The 19372-nt window shown below is 37.3% G+C and overlaps 1 protein-coding gene across 1 annotated transcript in view; it reads left to right on the forward strand.

Annotated features, from left to right (window-relative positions):
- The window catches only part of GALNT13 (polypeptide N-acetylgalactosaminyltransferase 13), a 551077-nt gene that overhangs the window by 482313 nt on the left and 49392 nt on the right, over positions 1–19372 (forward strand). The window contains exon 10 of the mRNA XM_044242085.1: positions 7828–7967. Coding sequence (XP_044098020.1) covers positions 7828–7967 — 140 coding nt within the window. The remainder of the gene's footprint in view (positions 1–7827; positions 7968–19372) is intronic.

A 19372-nucleotide genomic window follows, 5' to 3' on the forward strand; every position in this document is an offset into this window, starting at 1 on the left:
TTTTTCAAAATAAATAACAAAGAAGGTGATTTTCTCTTAATAAAGAATTTTGCAAATATATTTAAAAATTCTGAGTTGAAACTATGTATAATGGTCTACTATAATATATAAGGATATCATTAATATGATATCACTGTATCTAAAAAACATTGATTAGCTACATAGTTTTAATTGTGCTTAAGGAAAAATAGATTCTTTTTAAAGATTATTTATTTTAGAAAGAGAGAGAACATGCATGCACATGAGCGGGGTTAGGGGTAGAGGGAGAGAATCCTCATGCAGACTCTAATGAGTGTGGAGCCCTGAGCTGGGGCCCAGGAGATCATGACGTGAACTGAAATCAGGAATCAGACGCTTAACTGACTAAGCCACCCAGGTGCCCAGATAGGAGACTTTTTATTTTAATTTTCTTTATTTATTTGGTAAGAGTTAGTGAGAGAGGGAATACAAGCACAAGGAGTTGGAGAGGGAGAAGCAGGCTTCTGCCGAGCAGGGAGCCTGATGCAGGCTCGATGATCCCAGCTGCAATCGTGACCTGAGCCAAAGGAGAAGCTTAATGACTAAGCCACCCAGGTGCCGCAAGTGGAGACTTTTTAAAAAAAGTTTTTTTCCGTCGCTCTCTTTTTTTTTTTTTTTTTTTTTAACTACTAGCAAAGGGAACATGCTGTTTTCATTTTTCTCAGTTATTTTGGGTCTTCATATATATTTTATTTTATTTCATTATAATGTCAATATAATAAAAATTTATATTTTTAGTAACATTTTCCATGTTCTAATACAGACCTAATTGTTTCAATATATGTATTTTTGATAATTAGATATACCATTGATATACTTGAGCATTCCTGATTAAAGGAAATCATTTCCCCTCTTCTCTCCATTAAGCTATGCTGCAGTTCTGTGTTTTTATGAGAAAACTCTAAGCCTTGGCCTAAAAACAGGCTATTCTGTCATCAGGTATCTTGATTATGGGGAACCAGAACTATAGGCCTCTTAGCCATCTAAGTTCAAGGAAGAACTTGAGATTATCATGATCTTCAGTCTGTTATCTTTTTAAAAATTTAAAACAGGATTACATACATAAATTTAATACTGCCTTAAAATAAATTTCTAAATGATGAAAAAAGGACAGGTTATTAAATAAAATATATAACAAACCTGTATGTATTATCATTTACTTATTAAACACACCTGCAAACTGGGAGTTAATTAAAATACCTTTTTAACTTATGAAGCTTTATCTGATTGTCAGAGCTTTCTCAGGGTTTGTGCAAGTCCTGCTGAAAGACTTATCTTAAAAACTTGAAGCTTTTATAAGTTGCCTTTGAGTTAGATTCATTCTATTGCAACATTCCTCCCTCCCCCAACTCTATTTTTGTCATAGCATTTATCACCTTCTGATGTATTCCTGTATATGCCTCCCTCTTCTAGAATGTAAACTCCATAGAGGAAGATATACATATTTTTAAATTTTTTAATTAACATATAATGTATTATTAGCTCCAGGGGTACAGGTCTGTAAATCGCCAGGTTTACACTTCACAGCACTCAACCTTAGCACATACCTTCCCCACTGGCCATAAACCCACCACCCTCTCCCTACCCTGCCCTCGCAACCCTCAGTTTGTTTGTGAGATTAAGAGTCTCTTATGGTTTATCCCCCTCCTGATCCCATTTGTTTTCGTTTATTCCTTTCCTATCCCCCCAACCCCCCACGTTGCCTCTCAACTTCTAGAGGAAGATATTTTTAAATTGTTTTGTTCACTGATACATCCCAAGTGCCTAGAAAATGTGTCTTGTATGTGGTTGAAACACATTAAATATCTGCTAACTTAATTCTGTCTTGGCCTCTGCTCTGCATTTTTTCTTTTTTTTCACTTTCTCTTTCCGTCTGTTTGTTTATCTCACTCCTATATTCGTGTCATTGTCTTAGGCAGTCTCTATATGGCACCCTCCGAAGTTCCAGGCTTAAATCATCTTTACAGCTAGCAATTCCAGAGGAAATAGAGCTTTAACTTCCTAGTGGTCCTAGCAAATTCTCAGAGTATATACTTTTATTAAACTGGCTGGTCCATAGGCCCATTCCTGAGCCAACCATTGAAATGTGTTATGTGTAAGGTGGAAACAAGGAATGCTTTGATTGTCTTGGGTGTTACTTGCAATTTGGCCTGAGCAACAGCAGCATCCTCTGGGAACTTGTTAGATATGCCGTCTCAGGCCTTCTTCCAGATGAACTGAATCAGAATCTGCATTTAAACAGATTCCCTGGTCATACCCTTTTATGCCCCCAGTTGGAGCTAGAAAGTTGGGAAGGATAGTGTGGTCACCAAACCACAAAAACGAAAAGTGGGAGAGGAATGGTTGCTCAAAGAGAATTTGAATGCTCTTATCAGAAGACAAAATGGATATTGGGCATGCAACAAGAAGAGATACCCATTACAATTTACATGTACTCAGCAATTATTATGTATCAGGCACTGTACTATGCCTTTTTCAGATACTATATAGTATTCATAACATCATATAAGACATTAACAGATAGCATACCCTGGGCTTCAAGTGACCAAGTAATTTATCCAAAGTTTTTGTTGTGGAGGCAATAACAGAATTAAACTATAATAAAATGTCAAGTAGTTTTAAGTACCCTGGAGAATGATCAAGCAAAATGGAGGGATAGAGCAGTGACCCAGAATGATGGGAACAAGGGATTGATTTAGATAGGAAGGTCAGAGTGAATCTGAGGAAATGAATTCTTAGCAGACGCTTGAATGTAGTAACGGACGGCTCATGGAAGTTTCTGGTTAATACCACTCTAGACAGGAGAAAGGACAAGTACAAAGCCATAAGTAAGGAATGAACTTGGCATGTTTGAAGAAAAGCAAAGAAAAAGGGACCTGGGTGGCTCATTTAAGTCATTTAAGTGTCTAACTTGGTTTCAGCTCAGGTCATGATCTCATGGGTCATGGGATTGAGCCCCACTTTGGTCTCTGTGCTCAGTGAGAAGTCTGCTTGAAGATACTCTCCCTCTGCCCATCTCTCCATGCACACATGCACTCTCTCTCTCTCTCTCTCTCAGATAAATAAATCATTAAAAAACAACAACAACAAAGGAAAAAAAAAAAAAACAAAAAAGCCAGTGTGGCCACAGTAAAGTAAATACAGATGGTTAGATCATAGATATAATCAAGAACCATGTCATGAAGGATCTTAGGCAATAGTTAGGATATTGTCAATTATTCCTAGCACAATGAAAAAGTCATTAGAAGCTTTGGAGCAGGGTAGTGACATGACTTTCTTTTTATTTCAAATATATTGTCCAGGGAGTAGGCAGTAGTGAATAAAGAATAGATGGAGAAATGTAAGATGTCAGGGGCACTAGTTAGAAGCCTATTACAATGCTGGTTTAGTCAAGAGAGGAGGGATTATGCACCCAGGATGGCAAAGGAGATGTTTGATGGACTGAGGATATATTGTGAGTATGGGAGTATTGAGTTAAAGATAATTACTTTTATATTGTTTCCCTGAGAAAATGGGTGGGTATTTGTGGTGATTGATGAAACAGAGAATCTTGGAGATGGTGAAGTTGAAAAATCAAGAGGACAGAGGACTGTTGGAGACATATCAAATTTGAGACGCCTGTTTAAGACCCCAGGAAAATAGCTGGGTCAACAATTGAGTAACTATTTTGGAGAGGCTTAGGTTGCAGATAAGAGTTTGGGAAACATGTGAGAGTGTATTTCAAGCCATGGAGCTGAATAATTCAGGCTCTACTTCACAGTCTTTCAGTGACACAGGCTAACAAAGGCCTCACCATCTTGAAGCCATGCCTGCTGTGGTACAAGGCTTCCTCAGTCCCTGGAGTAAAGGAAAAAAAGAGCTAGAGGGTCTTCCCTGGGCTTCATACCCGGTTATCCATCTTTAAGACAAGACTACTAGATATTTTCCCAAAGGATACAAAAATACTGATTTGAAGGGACACATGCACTCTGATGTTTATAGCAACATTATCAATAATAACCAAGCTATGGAAAGGGGCCAGATGTTAATTGACTGATAAATGGATGAAGAAGAAGGGGTATGCATCCACAAATATTACTCAGCCATAAAAAAAAAGAATGAAATCTTGCCATTTACAATGACTTGGATGGAGCTGGAGAGTATAATGCTGAGCAAAATAAGTCAGTCACTGAAAGATAAATACCATATGATTTCACTCTTAAGTGGCATTTAAGAAACAAAACAAATGAGCAAAGGAAAAAAAAAAAAGACAAAGACAAACCAAGAAACAGATTCTTAACTATAGAGAACAAACTGATTGTTATATGTAAGTGATGAATCACTAAATTCTACTCCTGAAACCAGTAGTTCACTATATGTTAACTAACTAGAATTTAAATAAAAACTTGAAAAATATATATATAATGAGATGTAGAGAACTTAGGGGGCACCTGGCTGGTTCAGTTGGTAGATCGTGCAACTCTTACCTCAGGGTTGTAGGTTCAAGCCCTACGTTGGGTGTAGAGATTACTTAAAAATGAAATTTAAAAAAAAATCAGGAGACATTTGTACCTTTCCCCTATAGTTTATTGGCTAGCGACAGTCAATGCCCTTGCCTAACTGAAGGGGCTGAGAGATGTGGAGAAATATATGAATGTTGGGTGACTACTGCTGTCTCTCACATAATGTCTCACTTGTTTTTTTAGGGCCCAACTAATAGTTGTTTTTATTTATTCTTAATTCTTTTTTTTTAGTTTTATTTTAATTCCAGTACAGTTAACATACAATGTTACATTAGTTTCAGGTGTGTAATATAGTGGTTCAACAATTCCATACGTTACCCACTGCCCGTCACAACAAGCACACTCCTTACTCCCCGTCTCCTATTTCACCCATCCCCAATTAACCTCCCCTCTGGCAATGATCAGTGTGTTCTCTGAACGGTTAAGAGTCTGTTTCTTGGTTTGTCTCTCTCGCTTTTTTTCTTTGCTCATTTGTTTCCTAAATTACACATATGAGTGAAATCATATGGTATTTGTCTTTCCTTGACTGTCTAGCTCTATCCAAGTCATTGCAAATAGCAAGATTACATTCCTTTTTGTGATTGAATATTTCACTGATCACACACACACACACATGCACACCCCATATCTTTATCTACTCATCTATCAATGGACAAGTGGGCTGCTTCCATAATTTGGCTGTTACAAATAATGCTGCAGTAAACATAGGAGTGCATGTACTCCTTGAATTAGTATTTTCATATTCTATGGGTGAATACATAGTAGTGTGATTACTAGATCATATGGTAGTTCTATTTTTAACTTTTTAAGGAAACTCTATACTGTTTTCCACAGTGGCTGCATCAGTTTGCATTCCCACCAACGAGGGTTCCTTTTTCTCCACATCCTCGCCAACGCTTGTTTCTTGTGTTTTTGATTTTCATCATTCTGAGTAGTTTTGATTTGCATTTCCCTGATGATAAATGACAATGAACAACTTTTTATGTATCTGTTGGTATAGCTTCTTTGGGAAATGTCTGTCTTTGCCTTCTGCCTTAATTTTTGAGTGTTGAGTCTTATGAGTTCTTTATATATTTTGGATAGTAACCCTCATAGTATCTTACTTCTAAGCAGGAAAATAGAACTACAGAGGGAAAAAAACCATCCTCACCAAAATATTAAGATAAGCCCACAGTATTTTTGTGCTTTTCTAACAGTAATTAAAGTAATTATCTAGGACTAAGACAAAACTCATGTTGTAGTGGCAATGCTTTGGGGTAGCTTAGGAGTCTTAGGGTGAGACGGTTTTAGCTTTTCTCAATACTAACTGCCATTTTAGACCAACCAAATCTTTGCCAAATCTGATGTGGGCAATTAATATTTTCTCTTACTTAATGTGAAATAGATGCAAATGAATCTTCAAACTCCTTCCAGTCAGAAAACTGCACATAAAAGCCTCCTGAGAAAAAATTCTGGAGCCAGGACTATTGCCTTTTAATGACGAAAAAGGAAAGATACTAATATATAAATAAGATATCTCAAATTTGCTTACCTCAAAAATGAAATAGAACAGAAAAGTAAAACTGATTGTTGAATGAAGTCCTCTGAAGCTACAGTGCCCTTCTTTTTCTCTTTTCCCTGGATCCAGTGGAATCTCTTTAAATGATTTTTAAGACTATGTATTAGATCACTGCAGTTGATAAAACCCTTAATAGAAAGAAATTCGTGTAGTGATCTCTTTGAAAATGTTTTCCAGCTTCTTCTTTTGAAGGTTGCATTCCAGTTTGCAAGTTCTGAATAGGATTATTTTGAAAGCAAATATTTATGTGTTTAAAAAGCCCAAAGACCTTGTTGTGTTCTGTCCAAACACGAGCTAAAAAAATCAATATTGTCTTTTAGAAGGAAATGGTTTGGCTGTTTAAGCATTGTCAGAGTGCTTTCTAGTAACACTAAGGCATTTAATTTTGGAAAAACAAAAATTAGGAATTTTTAAGGAACAGTGGGGGAAGGGGGAAGCTAAGAGGTGGTGGGCTTTGAATTGTGTCACCACACTTGAATAGAGTGACTCAAATAATGGCATTAGTTACAGACATCTGCATTGCCCAAGCAATTATTCATTGTTTTATAGAATGGTTGTTAGGTTGTGCTGTTTGGCTGAGATAGAATGTGCCAAATACTGGGCCTTTTTTTTTCCTGTGCCCAACTCTGGTTGCTTACTCATCTTAAAGAAAAATGTGAAACACAGACCTTGTAAAAAATAATTTAAGAAAAGCAATCTTCTCACAGTTATTTAGTCATTTCAGTCAAATCATTTTTAATATTGATAGTAATGAGCAAATCACGTCACCATGGTATAGAAATTAGTAGCATTGCTGTTTTTAATTCTCAACTAAAAAGCATCATTTTATGATCATCAATGGAGGGATGCCTGGGTGGCGCAGTTGGTTGGACGACTGCCTTCGGCTCAGGGCGTGATCCTGGAGTCCCGGGATCGAGTCCCACATCAGGCTCCCAGCTCCATGGGGAGTCTGCTTCGCTCTCTGACCTTCTCCTCGCTCATGCTCTCTCTCACTGTCTCTCTCAAATAAATAAATAAAATCTTAAAAAAAAAAAAAATAAAAAAATAAATATGATCATCAATGGAAATATTCCTTTTAATTTCATATATTCTGCTATTACATGAATTGAACTTAAGTAGTTTTAATGTACACATGTGAGTATAAGCCATTTCTTTATTTTAGCTTATTTATTTACTAACTTACTTATCTAAGAATTTGGGGTGGCTCACATTTAACTCATAAAATAATACAGAAAAATAAGAAAAAATCAGGTCTGTGGTAAACCTAGATAGACTAAAAGTTCAAGAAGAAGAGATGAAGTTAGAACCCATAAATGTTCATTGTGAGGATCATATTTATATAAATTTATCATGAAATCTGCGTTGGTGAATAAAAGACACTCGGAAAATACAAGGATTGGAATTTTTATGAAAGAGAGACGGCCGTATTATTGCACAGCTCAGTTAAGCTTTGATTATGAGATACTAAATTAATACCAATTTACACTTACTTGATTAATTATTCCATGTAAGAAGTTTAAGTGTTTGGTGATAAATATTTGTGCTTGAAAAGTCATAACCAAAGGAAAAGCTGTTTTTTCTATCCATTTCATGTACTAATTGGTTGCTAGTAAGAAAATCAGTGGAATTGAATTTGATGGAATTGTAATTACAGAGGGGAAGAAAACTGACAGCAAAGTAAGCAGAGGAAACCCATACTAAATCGAAAATAGCACAAACTGATTTGTGTGTTTCTCTGAAAAATTCCAGGTGTTGTCAAAGTGGATTATGGAGATGTGTCAGTCAGAAAAACACTAAGGGAAAACCTGAAGTGTAAGCCCTTTTCTTGGTACCTTGAAAACATCTATCCGGACTCCCAGATCCCGAGACGTTATTACTCACTTGGTGAGGTATGAATTATTTATTTTGGTTAAGTTATAAATATATTTTGCAAATGGAGCAATTCCGAAGGAGCTCAATATTTTTTATGTTGTGAATAAAATGTTTTCAGGGTTTTTAAATGGATCTGTTTTAAATAACTTCTCAAGTCACTTATGGTCTCAAGGACCAATAAAGGTCTTTATCATTGGGATTTGCAAAAGTAAGGGGATAGTTTAATACTAAACAGTATTTTCTTGTTTCTTTACCAACAGTTCAGAAACATTTTGTCATATGGACCTTGCTCTCTTAAAATTTACTGTGAACCCCAAGAGCTTTGGTTTAGGTGGGTTAAAACTATTCATACATCATGTATTGAACCTAAACCTGAAAACTGTAAAACCCATTTATTAATTTATTAAAAATAATGTTCTCCATTACACGTTAATTTAAGTAATGCATTTTTAAAAATAAATATATTTTCCAAAACAAAATCAAACAGTAAGATTAGCATCAGTCATATTTTTGTAAATTACATTACTGGCTGGCCTGATAGAAGTTAACTGGAGTCTGTTTTGGTATTTAGTCTACTGTAATATCACAAACCATGTAGCCTCTGAGAGACTCCTTGTACTTCATGGGAAGTGAAAGTGCAAACTGCAAGTAATTTCTTAGTGTTACTGTATAATTCTGTTGACTTTATAGGCCCACTGAAAACCATTGATCCTCTACCACTGTTTTCCAAAATACCTATTTAAATTTTTTTTTAATTTAAATTCAGTTGATTAACATATAGTATATTTTTGGTTTCAGAGGTAGAGGTTAGTGATTCATCAGTCTTACTGTATAATACCCAGGGCTCACTACACCATGTGCCCTCCTTAAAATGTTTTCCAAAATATCTACTATCTGTAAAAATAAATAGTTGGCTTCATTATGATTATATAAATGTATTCATAATAATATATTCAGCTTCTCAAAATAAGAACTGTTCCTTTATGAATTATATGTCTCAAATTGTAATTTCTCAATAGGGATCAGCTTAGGGAATCAAAACTAATTTAATATTGGTTGTAATTAAAGCATCTTGACAGAAATGATACAATGCACATGGAAAATAATTATTAATAAAGTATGTCTTTATGTTGAAACTGCTATTTTCTTAGGTCATACTAGTAGAATATCTGAACATGTGTGAAAATGTCTAATACTTTTTTGGTTAATTTGCCAAAAATAACAATCTGTAACTTTATCCATTCTGTCACTTTAATCCATAAACATTATTTATGATTAACTAGAAAATAATTGAAGCAAAAAATACTGAGACTGAGTGGATTCCTAGCACAATTGGTTTTTTTGTTTTTAATTTTTAATTTTTTTTTTATAAACATATAATGTATTTTTAGCCCCAGGGTACAGGTCTGTGAATCATCAGGTTTACACACTTCACAGCACACCCCCCCCCAATGTCCATAACCCCACCACCCTCTCCCGACCCCCCTTCCCCCAGCAACCCTCAGTTTGTTCTGCGAGATTAAGAGCCTCTTATGGTTGGTCTCCCTCCTGATCCCATCTTGTTTCATTTATTCTTTTCCTACCCCCCAACCCCCCCACGTTGCATCTCCATTTCCTCATATCAGGGAGATCATGATTGTTGTCTTTTTCGGACTGACTTATTTCGCTGAGCATAATACCCTCTAGTTCCATCCACATTGTCGCAAATGGCAAGATTTCATTTTTTTTGATGGCTGCATAGTATTCCATTTCTTTTTCCTTTTTTAAAGATTTTATTTATTTGACAGAGGGAAAGATAGCAAAAGAGAAGAGTAGGGGGAGTGGGAGAGGGAGAAGCAGGCTCCCCACTGAGCAGAGAGCCTGATGTGGACCTTGATCTCAGGACCCTGGGATCATGACCTGAGCTGAAGGCAGGCACTTAACAACTGAGCCACCCAGACACCCCAAAAGGCTGATTTTCTGTGTCCACATCCCTGGTCTAGTCGTCAAATCTTGTTAGCCACATAACATCTTTTTATAGAATCTTTCAGTTTTCATCTATTTAACATTAATCTGAATAATGTAGTGCAAGGATTTATGTGTAATAACAGTGAATGTATGACCTTTTTTTAAGATTTTTTTTTGGGGGGGAATAGCATGTGGGGGGACAGAAAGAAAGGGAAAGGAGCATCTCTCTCTCTCTCTTTCAAATAAATAAATAAATCTTTAAAAAAGAAAAAAAAAAGAAAAAGAGGAAAGGGAGTGGGAGAGAAAGAAGCAGATTCCCCACTGAGCCCAAAGCCCATCTCAGAATTTGATACAAAGACCCTGAGATCATGACCTGATCCAAAATCGAGTTAGTTGCTTAACTGACCGAGCCACCCAGGCACCCCTGTACAACTTTCTAAGTGTGACTCTAGTTACTTAATAGTCCTGTGCCTCAGGGTGTTTTGTTTTGTTTTGTTTTGCTTTGGTTTGCTTTTATTAAGGGCAAGGATTGTTGCCATTGTTTTCAAATAATGTAACATTCTATGTAAGCACTAATGTTACAGGGATTTATATTCAATACATACATTACATGAGTGCTTTTTATTTTATTTTTTTTAAGATTTTATTTATTTATTTGATGGAGGGAAAGAGACAGCAAGAGAGAGAGCACAAGCAGGGAGAGGGAGAAGCAGGCTTCCTGCAGAGCAGAGAGCCTGATATGGGACTCCATCCCAGGACCCTGGATCATGACCTGAGCCAAAGGCAGATGCTTAACAACTGAGCCACGCACATGCCCGCATGAGTGCTTTTTAAGCTAGAACACTGTTTACATGCTGATTATTATGATCTAGTGCTTCTAAAGATCCCCAATATCTAATACTTTGATTTCTTTACTGAAAAATTTGTTTCAACACTCGTGAACCTGACTTGTGCTGTAAGAAGAAGAGCATGTTTCTGTTCCTGTTATAGAGTGCTGCTCCTGCTGCAGTCAGGGGACTTAGCTGATGAATGAACACTGATTACTTTTTCTACAAGGAGATAAAACCAGGGACTATAATGAAACAGATATGAGTAAGGAGGAGTTTTTAGAAATTTTCTGGGGCCACCAGAGTGACTCCTGAAAAGGACTCTAAAACAGAATCTAGATGTTTACTTCTGTGTTAAAAATCCAATTTTATGGTTTCCTGTACTACATCGAGGAAACCTAATTAACTGATTTCCTGAAAAGGGAAAAATAGAGTGTGGGCAAATTCCTTTGTACAACCCACAGATTTTGAATTAGCTGTCTTCTGTGATGGATCGGGTGGCCATATTTTAATGTACAGAAATCGTCTGAAAGAAAGAGACGGTACCTTTTTGGGTTTTTAAATCATATCCAAGAAGAGACAGCTTGTATTAAACAAAACAAAACAAAACAAAATGAAACACACACAAAAAAACAGGCCTTGGAGGCGTGCAGAGGAAGGTTTAAATCCTGACCTCACAGCCTAACTCTGGAGTGGCTCTAGGTATCCTGTCTGGCCCCTATTGGTGGTGTGGAGATAATCAGAAAGGGATATAATGATGACTGAAGTCCTAGAGTACTTTCCTAGAGTACTTAGCCCAATGTCTGGCAAGAAGTAGTAGCAGCAGTAGTAATAGTTATTGTATTATTGTTGCTACCATTTACTGTTTTCTTATTAAGTCAACTATTATGCTAGATGCTTTATAACAATTACATTATTTAAAAATCTCAACTCCAAAAATAAAATAAAGATCTCAATTCCATGACTTCAGTTTTGTTAGGATCCCAACTGAAAATGGAAATTGACATGTAGAAAGTTCATGTGATTTACCTGTGGGTCATTGAGCTCACTATTAAAGTCAGGATTAAAATAAATGTTAGTCTGACACTAATGCTCATTTTTTCTTTAAGCTAGAAGGACAAAATAAGTTGCATTATTATAGTTTATTTATTCAGATCGCTTTCTTTAAATAAGAGGTGGAGTTGGAGCCTATATGTTACGTCCTAAGGATAATAATGTCCAATAATGAAGCCCTTTACTCTTAAGCTGTTCGACTGAAATGGGGGCAGATGAAATGGGGGAGAGATGGCAAAAAAGAAACAAATAGTTAAAAAATTCAGAGAAATAGGGGAGTCTGGGTCGCTCAGTTAGTTAAGTGTCCAACTCTTGATTTTGGCCCAGGTCACGGTCTTGAAGTCCTGGGATCAAGCCCTGGGCTGGGCCCCACACTCAGCAGGGATTCTGCTTGAGATTCTCTCTCCCTCTCCCTCCACCCGCCCCCCGCAGCCCTCATGCTCTCTCTCAAAAAAATAAATCAATCCAAAAAAAATTTTTTTTCAGAGTAATTAAAGATACCCTACATGAAGTATAGAGTCATGCTACAAACTGTTGCTTTAAAACCCCAATAAATTAAAAAAAAAAATCTGTGAGATATGTTAAATTTTAAACTTTTGGGATATTATTGTGCTGTAGTTTTCCACTTTGAAACCAGCCTTAAAGAGATGCAACCCAGCATCTGTTTCCATGGAAACAGAAGGACAATTTTACCAAGCACTACTTCCCAATTTGATTTTGCATAGTCATGTATACATAATTTAAGACGGACATTTTGATAATGAGTTTGGGTTGAATTGTTAATGGACAACAGACATTTACTTAAAGATTTTCTTTCTTACTGCCTGCCATTAACCATTTTTAGAAGAAAGTAAAAAGCTATCTTTCCTTATATATGAGGGCATTTTTTTCTTCCCAGATAATATCTCAAAGTGGTATCTGATGTCCAACCTACTTATCAAGATAACAAATTATTTCTTTGTGATATGTATATTTTTCATATTTACTCATCACTAATATAAAATGAATTTGGTAGGATTTAACAGTTCACAATTTCCTTAAGTTTCAATGGTGTTCAAAGCCTATTATTTAATATTGCAGTGTATTGGTGAATAAAAACTCTACTCTCTTAACTTCTCTTTATAACTTTTTTAGCTATATTGAAAGATGCGAATATGATATTTAGTTTCTCATTATCCTATATCATCACCAGAATAATCATTAGGAAAATTATTGATATCAGTATCTTAATTTGTTATGTTTGAATTTTACTCGGGTAATGGAAATATTCTTTAACCAGCCCATGAATTACATGCAATTTCCAATGGGAAGTTAAAAGCTGTGCAATTGCTTTGAACTAAAACCTTTAAGTAGCTTAATGAAGCATGTGCCTTTTAGGCTCAGTAAGCATATCATAATGGAATAAAGAAGTCAAGTTCTTTCCAGCATTAAATTCTTTCCTAACCAGCCCTTTAGCTTATATAGATTTAACGTGTCGGGTTTTGATCTTGTAAATATAAAGGCGAATTCAAGTATGATAGGATTGAAAAATGGGGATTCTAAAGTCTTATTTGGGGGCCTATGACAGGCCAGCATTTTGAGGAAAAAAAAAATATTGTGAGCTATGTAGGGCAACAGGGAGAAGTAGATTTCTTTAACCAAATGACTTAACTCTTGGGGCTTAACAGCTTACATTTGCTTACGATTTACATCTTGCTTCAAAGGTGTTTAGACATTAGTCTCTGCGTTTCTGATTGCCTACTCAAGCTCAGAACTCCTTTTCCTTTTGTATCTTTTACCCGTAACAACTAGTTAAGGTTCTGGTACATGTTGGTACTGTATTCCATCAATTTTGTTAAAAAGCAAATTTATGTAACTAAAAATAGGCACTTGAAGCCGCTGGGCCGCAGGGATTAAGGGTACCATCAGTGACTGCCAAATTCAGACATGAAAAGGCTTAGAGATTTACCCTCAGTTGGTAATCAGGAGATCTATTTATAGATTCGCAAATTCCTGACCTTTCACTAGGATAACCAGCAAGGAAGGCTCCTTTTAGACGACTTACACAAATCAGAGCATTCTCTTTGCCCACAATTCTATTTCACAAACTCTTTGTGATCCAGTAGCTAATTTTCAACCTAGCGTAACTGAACAGGCTTATGTACAGGAAAAAAAAAAAAAAAAAAAAGATGTTACTCTTCATCAAATGTTAACTTTAAAGACTTCTGGGCTGTGTAGCCCACCTGTGAACAAAGTTAGTGAGTTTATCACCTGAAAAAATATTTTTTTACTTCACACTGCTGATCATTAGACTAGAATTAATTCTCATTTTATTACTCAGGTAGATATTGGCACAAACAATTGGTAACATACTCTTTGCTAGTTGGGCATTTACTGAATTCTCCCAGTATTCTTGTTGCTTGTTTTTGTTATCCACTAAAGTAAATGTAAATGTTCAATTTTCCATGTTCTTTACTTTGTGTGTGTGTTGAACAGGGCTTAGTCTATCATGTAATCAGAACTTTTAAATCTTGTAGTAATTAATCACGGCTTTCTATTTTTATTTATTTTTTTATTTATTTGAGAGAGAGCCCCTGGGGTGGGGGGTGGGCAGCAAGGCAGAGGGAGACAGAGGATCCTAAGTAGATTCCATGCCAAGCACAGAGCCCTATTCAGGGCTTGATCTCACACTCCTGAGATCATAACTTGAGCTGAAATCAAGAGTCTAATGCTTAACTGACAGAGCCACCCTGGGGCCCAAGCAGGGCATTTTAAACCTTGGTCTGCATAAGCAATCAGCTTGCATTTGTTAAATACATAGATACTGCACCCATCCTTCTGATTTATGCACAATTTGGTAAAGAGAAAATATACTTAAATGCATATTCACTAGAGCAATTATAATATGGAAACATTAACATTAAACTGGAATTCACTGCAAATGTGCCTATTTTCTTCAAGTAAAGAGAAACCGAATGAGGTTGACATATGTAAAATAATGATAATGAGTAACATAATGTGCAATTGAAGGATAAGCATGTGTTGGAGTAATTAAAGCAAAAAAAAAAAAAGCTAGTTTAAGTTTAGATTATTATCTTTAGAATGGATTTTACATATTGCTTTTGAAATGCAAAGGTATGAGGCTGAGGGGGAGTATGTGCCTCTTTTTTTAAATTGAGAGTTCTCATTGTTTCTTGCTGTTACAAACCAGCAGAGGGAGCATGAGCTAATGAACAAACTGTAAATGGTAAGAACATTACCAACGATGCTGCCGAGTAGAAAAATTTAGAAAAAGGCTTGCTGATTTCAAACATAAAAACGCAAGTGGGAAAAATATCTCAATTTTATGTCATTAAAAATTGTTTTCAAGCAATAAAAAATTATGTGTAAACAAAGGCATCTCAAAGTAGACAACAATTAAAGTTAAAACTAAGCTGGCCCTATGCCACATAGTCAAATCTATACCATAACATAAAGAATGATTCGAAAGAATTTAACAGATCTGAGAACTACCAATGTGCTCTACTTATATGGATACAGGTCATAAAACAAAATCTGTAAGGGATTTCTAATGAATGAGAGATCATCAGTTGTTGTTTGCCTAGATTTTTCTCAGAGTTACTGGCGTGGCCAAGTAATTGGTGTTGTCGGATAAGGTACCAGTGACAAGATCAGGGTCTTTCCTAAAATTTGCTTTTTTGCTTAAATAACATTCTGTGAGCTCCCAGGGTATTCTTAGAAAGGTTCTGATTGGAAAATCACATGAGATCATCCTTTGCATCTCAAATATAAGGAGCATAGACTGAACCTTTCTGCATGCCAGTATCATAATTTGCAGTAAGATTGCTTGATGAGGATTGTCAGTACACATTTATGACCATTTTTATATTTTGAAGACAATATAGAAGATTCCTATAGTTTTGGGTTCATTGACTTGAGAACAACCTAATGTACACTAACCTACCTTCTAAGTGTGCATGCATTTTTTTTAAAAGTCTGAATATTATAGCTCCTGTGACATAAACCTTTTTTTTAAAGATATTATTTATTTATTTGACAGAGAGATAGTGAGAGAGGGAACACAGGAGGGGGAGTGGGAGCAGGAGAGGGAGAAGCAGGCTTCCCACTGAGCAGGAAGCCTGATGTGGGTCTCGAACCCAGGACCCTGGGATCATGACCTGAGCCAAAGACAGACGCTGAATGACTGAGCCACCCAGGTGCCCCGACATAAACCTTTTGACATTGTCTCTATTTAGATGAAGTGTCTCTTTTATTTATTTAATTAGTTAATTAGTTGGCTTTGATAACTCCTGTTCCTGACATTCTATGTCTTATCCTATTGTGTCTAATGTCATCCTGGCCATAGCCAGAAATTATTTACATGACCTCAGCCCAGGAGTGTGGCACTTAGCATGTAGACTTGGTCCCCTAGGTCTGATCCTAGTCTTCTTTCATGTTCCTTGTTCCATGTGTCTTCACTGTTGTCTGAATGACCAGTTGTAACCTTTACTCAGGTTAGCTACAACCCAGCCCTTCTTGCTCCTTCCACACCTCCTTCCTGACAAATACTGCCTGCCTGTCTGGATGTCAGAATTATAATAACTTTCAGTTCCTTATTTGGGCAAATTATTTAACTTCATTGTATCTTAATGTTTTCATTTATGAAATGGGGTAATAGGTTGGTGGTAAATTACCTATTACATATAAGTGCTGAGAACAGCACATAACACATACAAGTACAATTGCTAATTATTATTATTGGTGGTTGTGGTAGTGTTAGTCACCTCATCTCATTCTGACAATTATCCTGAACCCCTGACTCCTATTTGTTTTTAGCTCAGATCCCAAGTCTAGCCAACCTCACCAGCTTTGACTTGAGTTTCTGTTTTGTATCTTCTTAGCCCCTGCTATATCCTAAGGAGCAGAATATTACATGGCCAGACATGATCAAACCATTTTGTGGAATAGTTAGAACATATCCAAAATAGCACAAGATTCTTTTCATGAAGTCCCTAAATCAGTCTGTCTTGGAAAAAAAAAAAATTATATATATTAGCAGCAGTGACATAGTTGAAACAGAAAGTGCATCCAGGATAGCAAACCAAAAATCAATGAAAAACACTGACCACAGAATCAGGGGACAGGTATTCTCACAAATCCCAAAATATGAGCTGTCAATTTCATGGCCATGTGATACTCTGTGGAAGGAAAGCAAAAGAAAGTGATGAGATGCCTGATGGAAATGAGACCAGCTTACACCCAAATTGCCAACAGATACTCACGAGAAATTGCTTCAGGCCAGTTTGAGAATAGTAGGTGAAACTGGGAGGTGTTTTCATAGAATCCAAGTTGTAAGTCAGTGAAGTCTCCTTTCTAATGTCTGAAAGGCCTGAGCACCCTGAGACCTGTGTGGATGTCTTCAAATTCACTAGTGGAAATTCTTCTTAGGAGAAACTTCAAGGAGTAAAGCACCATCGAGACAATATTTATAGAGACTATAGGGGCAAAGAAAATGGGAGGTCCAGATGAAAATAGGAGCAATGAACAGAACAAAAAATAGAAGGCTTTTTTTTTTTTTTTCGACTCTTCAGAAAAGTGCAAGAGCAGGAGAGCTAGACTTGCAAAGTTAGAAGTGGTCTCCTGTGTAAACGTTTCCTGTCAGGGACAGCTGGAAACCTTTGCCCTTCAGCTTCCCCACTGGGTACAAAAGGAATCAGCTTTACTATGAAAACCTCCCTTTCTTTCCACCAGCATCCAGAATTTTCAGACTGATTCACAAAATAGCTAAGCCTTCAGCTAGCAAGTACTCCGTTGTATGCTCTTGATGGGGGGGGGGGGAGGGTTCCACCCTGAATATACATTCAGATCATTTGAAGAGCTTTATGCTCTCTCCTGGTCCTACTCCAGACCATTTGGATCATAATCTATGAGGGTGAGGCCAAGTGGAAGTATATTCTAAAAGCTTTCCCAGAGGGACCCACGGAAAAAGAAGTTACTTTAAAAAGGAAAAGTGATTGTAATTGTAATGTTACCATTTAACATCAAGACACTGTACACCTCCCTCCAGAATGGTAATTGCTAAACTTACTGCACATTAGAATTACCTGTGGAGGGGCACCTGGGTGCTCAGTGGGTTAAGCATCTGCCTTCAGCTTAGGTCATGATCCCAAGGTCCTGGGATCAAGCCCCGCATCTAGCCTCCTGCTCAGTGGGGAGTGTTTTTCCCTCTCTCACTCCCCTTCCCCCTGCTTGTGCTCTCCTGCTCTTTCAACTAAATAAAATGTTAAAAAAAAAAAAAAATACCTGGGGAAGAATTTAAAACCCCAATGACCAAATTACACCTTCTACCAGCTAAATGGGAATGCACGGACTTGGGAAGCAGGCAACGGGATAATTTTAAAGATGCCAGGTGATTGCCCAAAAAAGAAAAGAAAGAAATGGTCTCCTGATCAAACCCGTCTCTTAAAAGACCAGGAGAATCGGATGCATCCAACAATAAGAACAGCAGTGATAGTGGAAGAGACTGGACACAATAAGAAAAAAGAAAATAAGGAGGAAGATGATCTCTCTACAAACAAGGCAAGGACATCAAAGCTTTGTGCTCATATGATGAAGTTCTAGAACCTAGGTGAGGTTCGGTGGGCTGAGGTCCGGAGCCGATGACCAAGAAAGAATTCTTGAGACATCTTTGGTGTAAAAAATTACCCAGTTTCATAGCTATAAGTAGTCTGTAGAAGACACTGACAAGAAACAGTAAAGACTGAAATCCATCATGGTCTATGCGACATTCCAACACATGTGGTCCTTACAGCCAACTTGCCTAGGAAACGTCCCCGGTTGCATTTTAATTCAATCAGGTACTGGTTTTGGCTGGCTCCCAGTGGAGGTCTCTCAGCCAGAAGTGGCTAGACCAGGGATATGGAGGGGATCACATTAGATCAATCAGGAGGAAACCTCACACGGGAGTCTTAAGATTGGCAGCCGTCCTGGTGACTTAGGTGGCTGTCCCGTGCCCAAGAGAGACAACTTCATATAAGAGCAGGAATAAAGAGAGGCCATCAAGTTTCTGGGTCCTGTTGCCATTCCGGCCAGGGTACTAACTTACAGCCAAGAGGCAGACGCTCTCCTCCCCATAGAGTAGCCACGGGTTAGAGGATTACAGCCTGAGCAATTGACATGCAAGTGTTCCAATAAGACCATACTCCTTGAAAAGCCCTGAAATGAGCGTAAAGGAAAAGGAGAGAAAGTACTCACCAATTTTGCACCGAAGCTCAGAGTCCAAATGTAAAGACTCACAGCCCCACGTTCGGGAGCCATATGAGGAAGTTCTAGAACCTAGGTGAGGTTCGGGGGCTGAGGTCCGGAGCCGATGACCATGAAAGAATTTTTGAGACATCTTTGGTGCAAAATGATGGTTTATTAAAGCACGGGGGCAGGAAGAGCTGCTGCCCCAGGTTGTGAGGGATGGCAGGTTATGTACCCTGCGGTTGGGGGAAGGTGAGGAAAAGGGAGGTTTCAACGGAGTTTTCCTATACTAAAGAGGGCCTACATGGTGCCAGGATACCGGAGGCCTTGCCCTTGCGGCATGATCAATGTTGTCTTTAGACCAGCCATTA

This window comes from Neovison vison, chromosome 3 (genome assembly GCF_020171115.1).
Source record: "Neovison vison isolate M4711 chromosome 3, ASM_NN_V1, whole genome shotgun sequence".
Classification (NCBI taxonomy): domain Eukaryota; kingdom Metazoa; phylum Chordata; class Mammalia; order Carnivora; family Mustelidae; genus Neogale; species Neogale vison.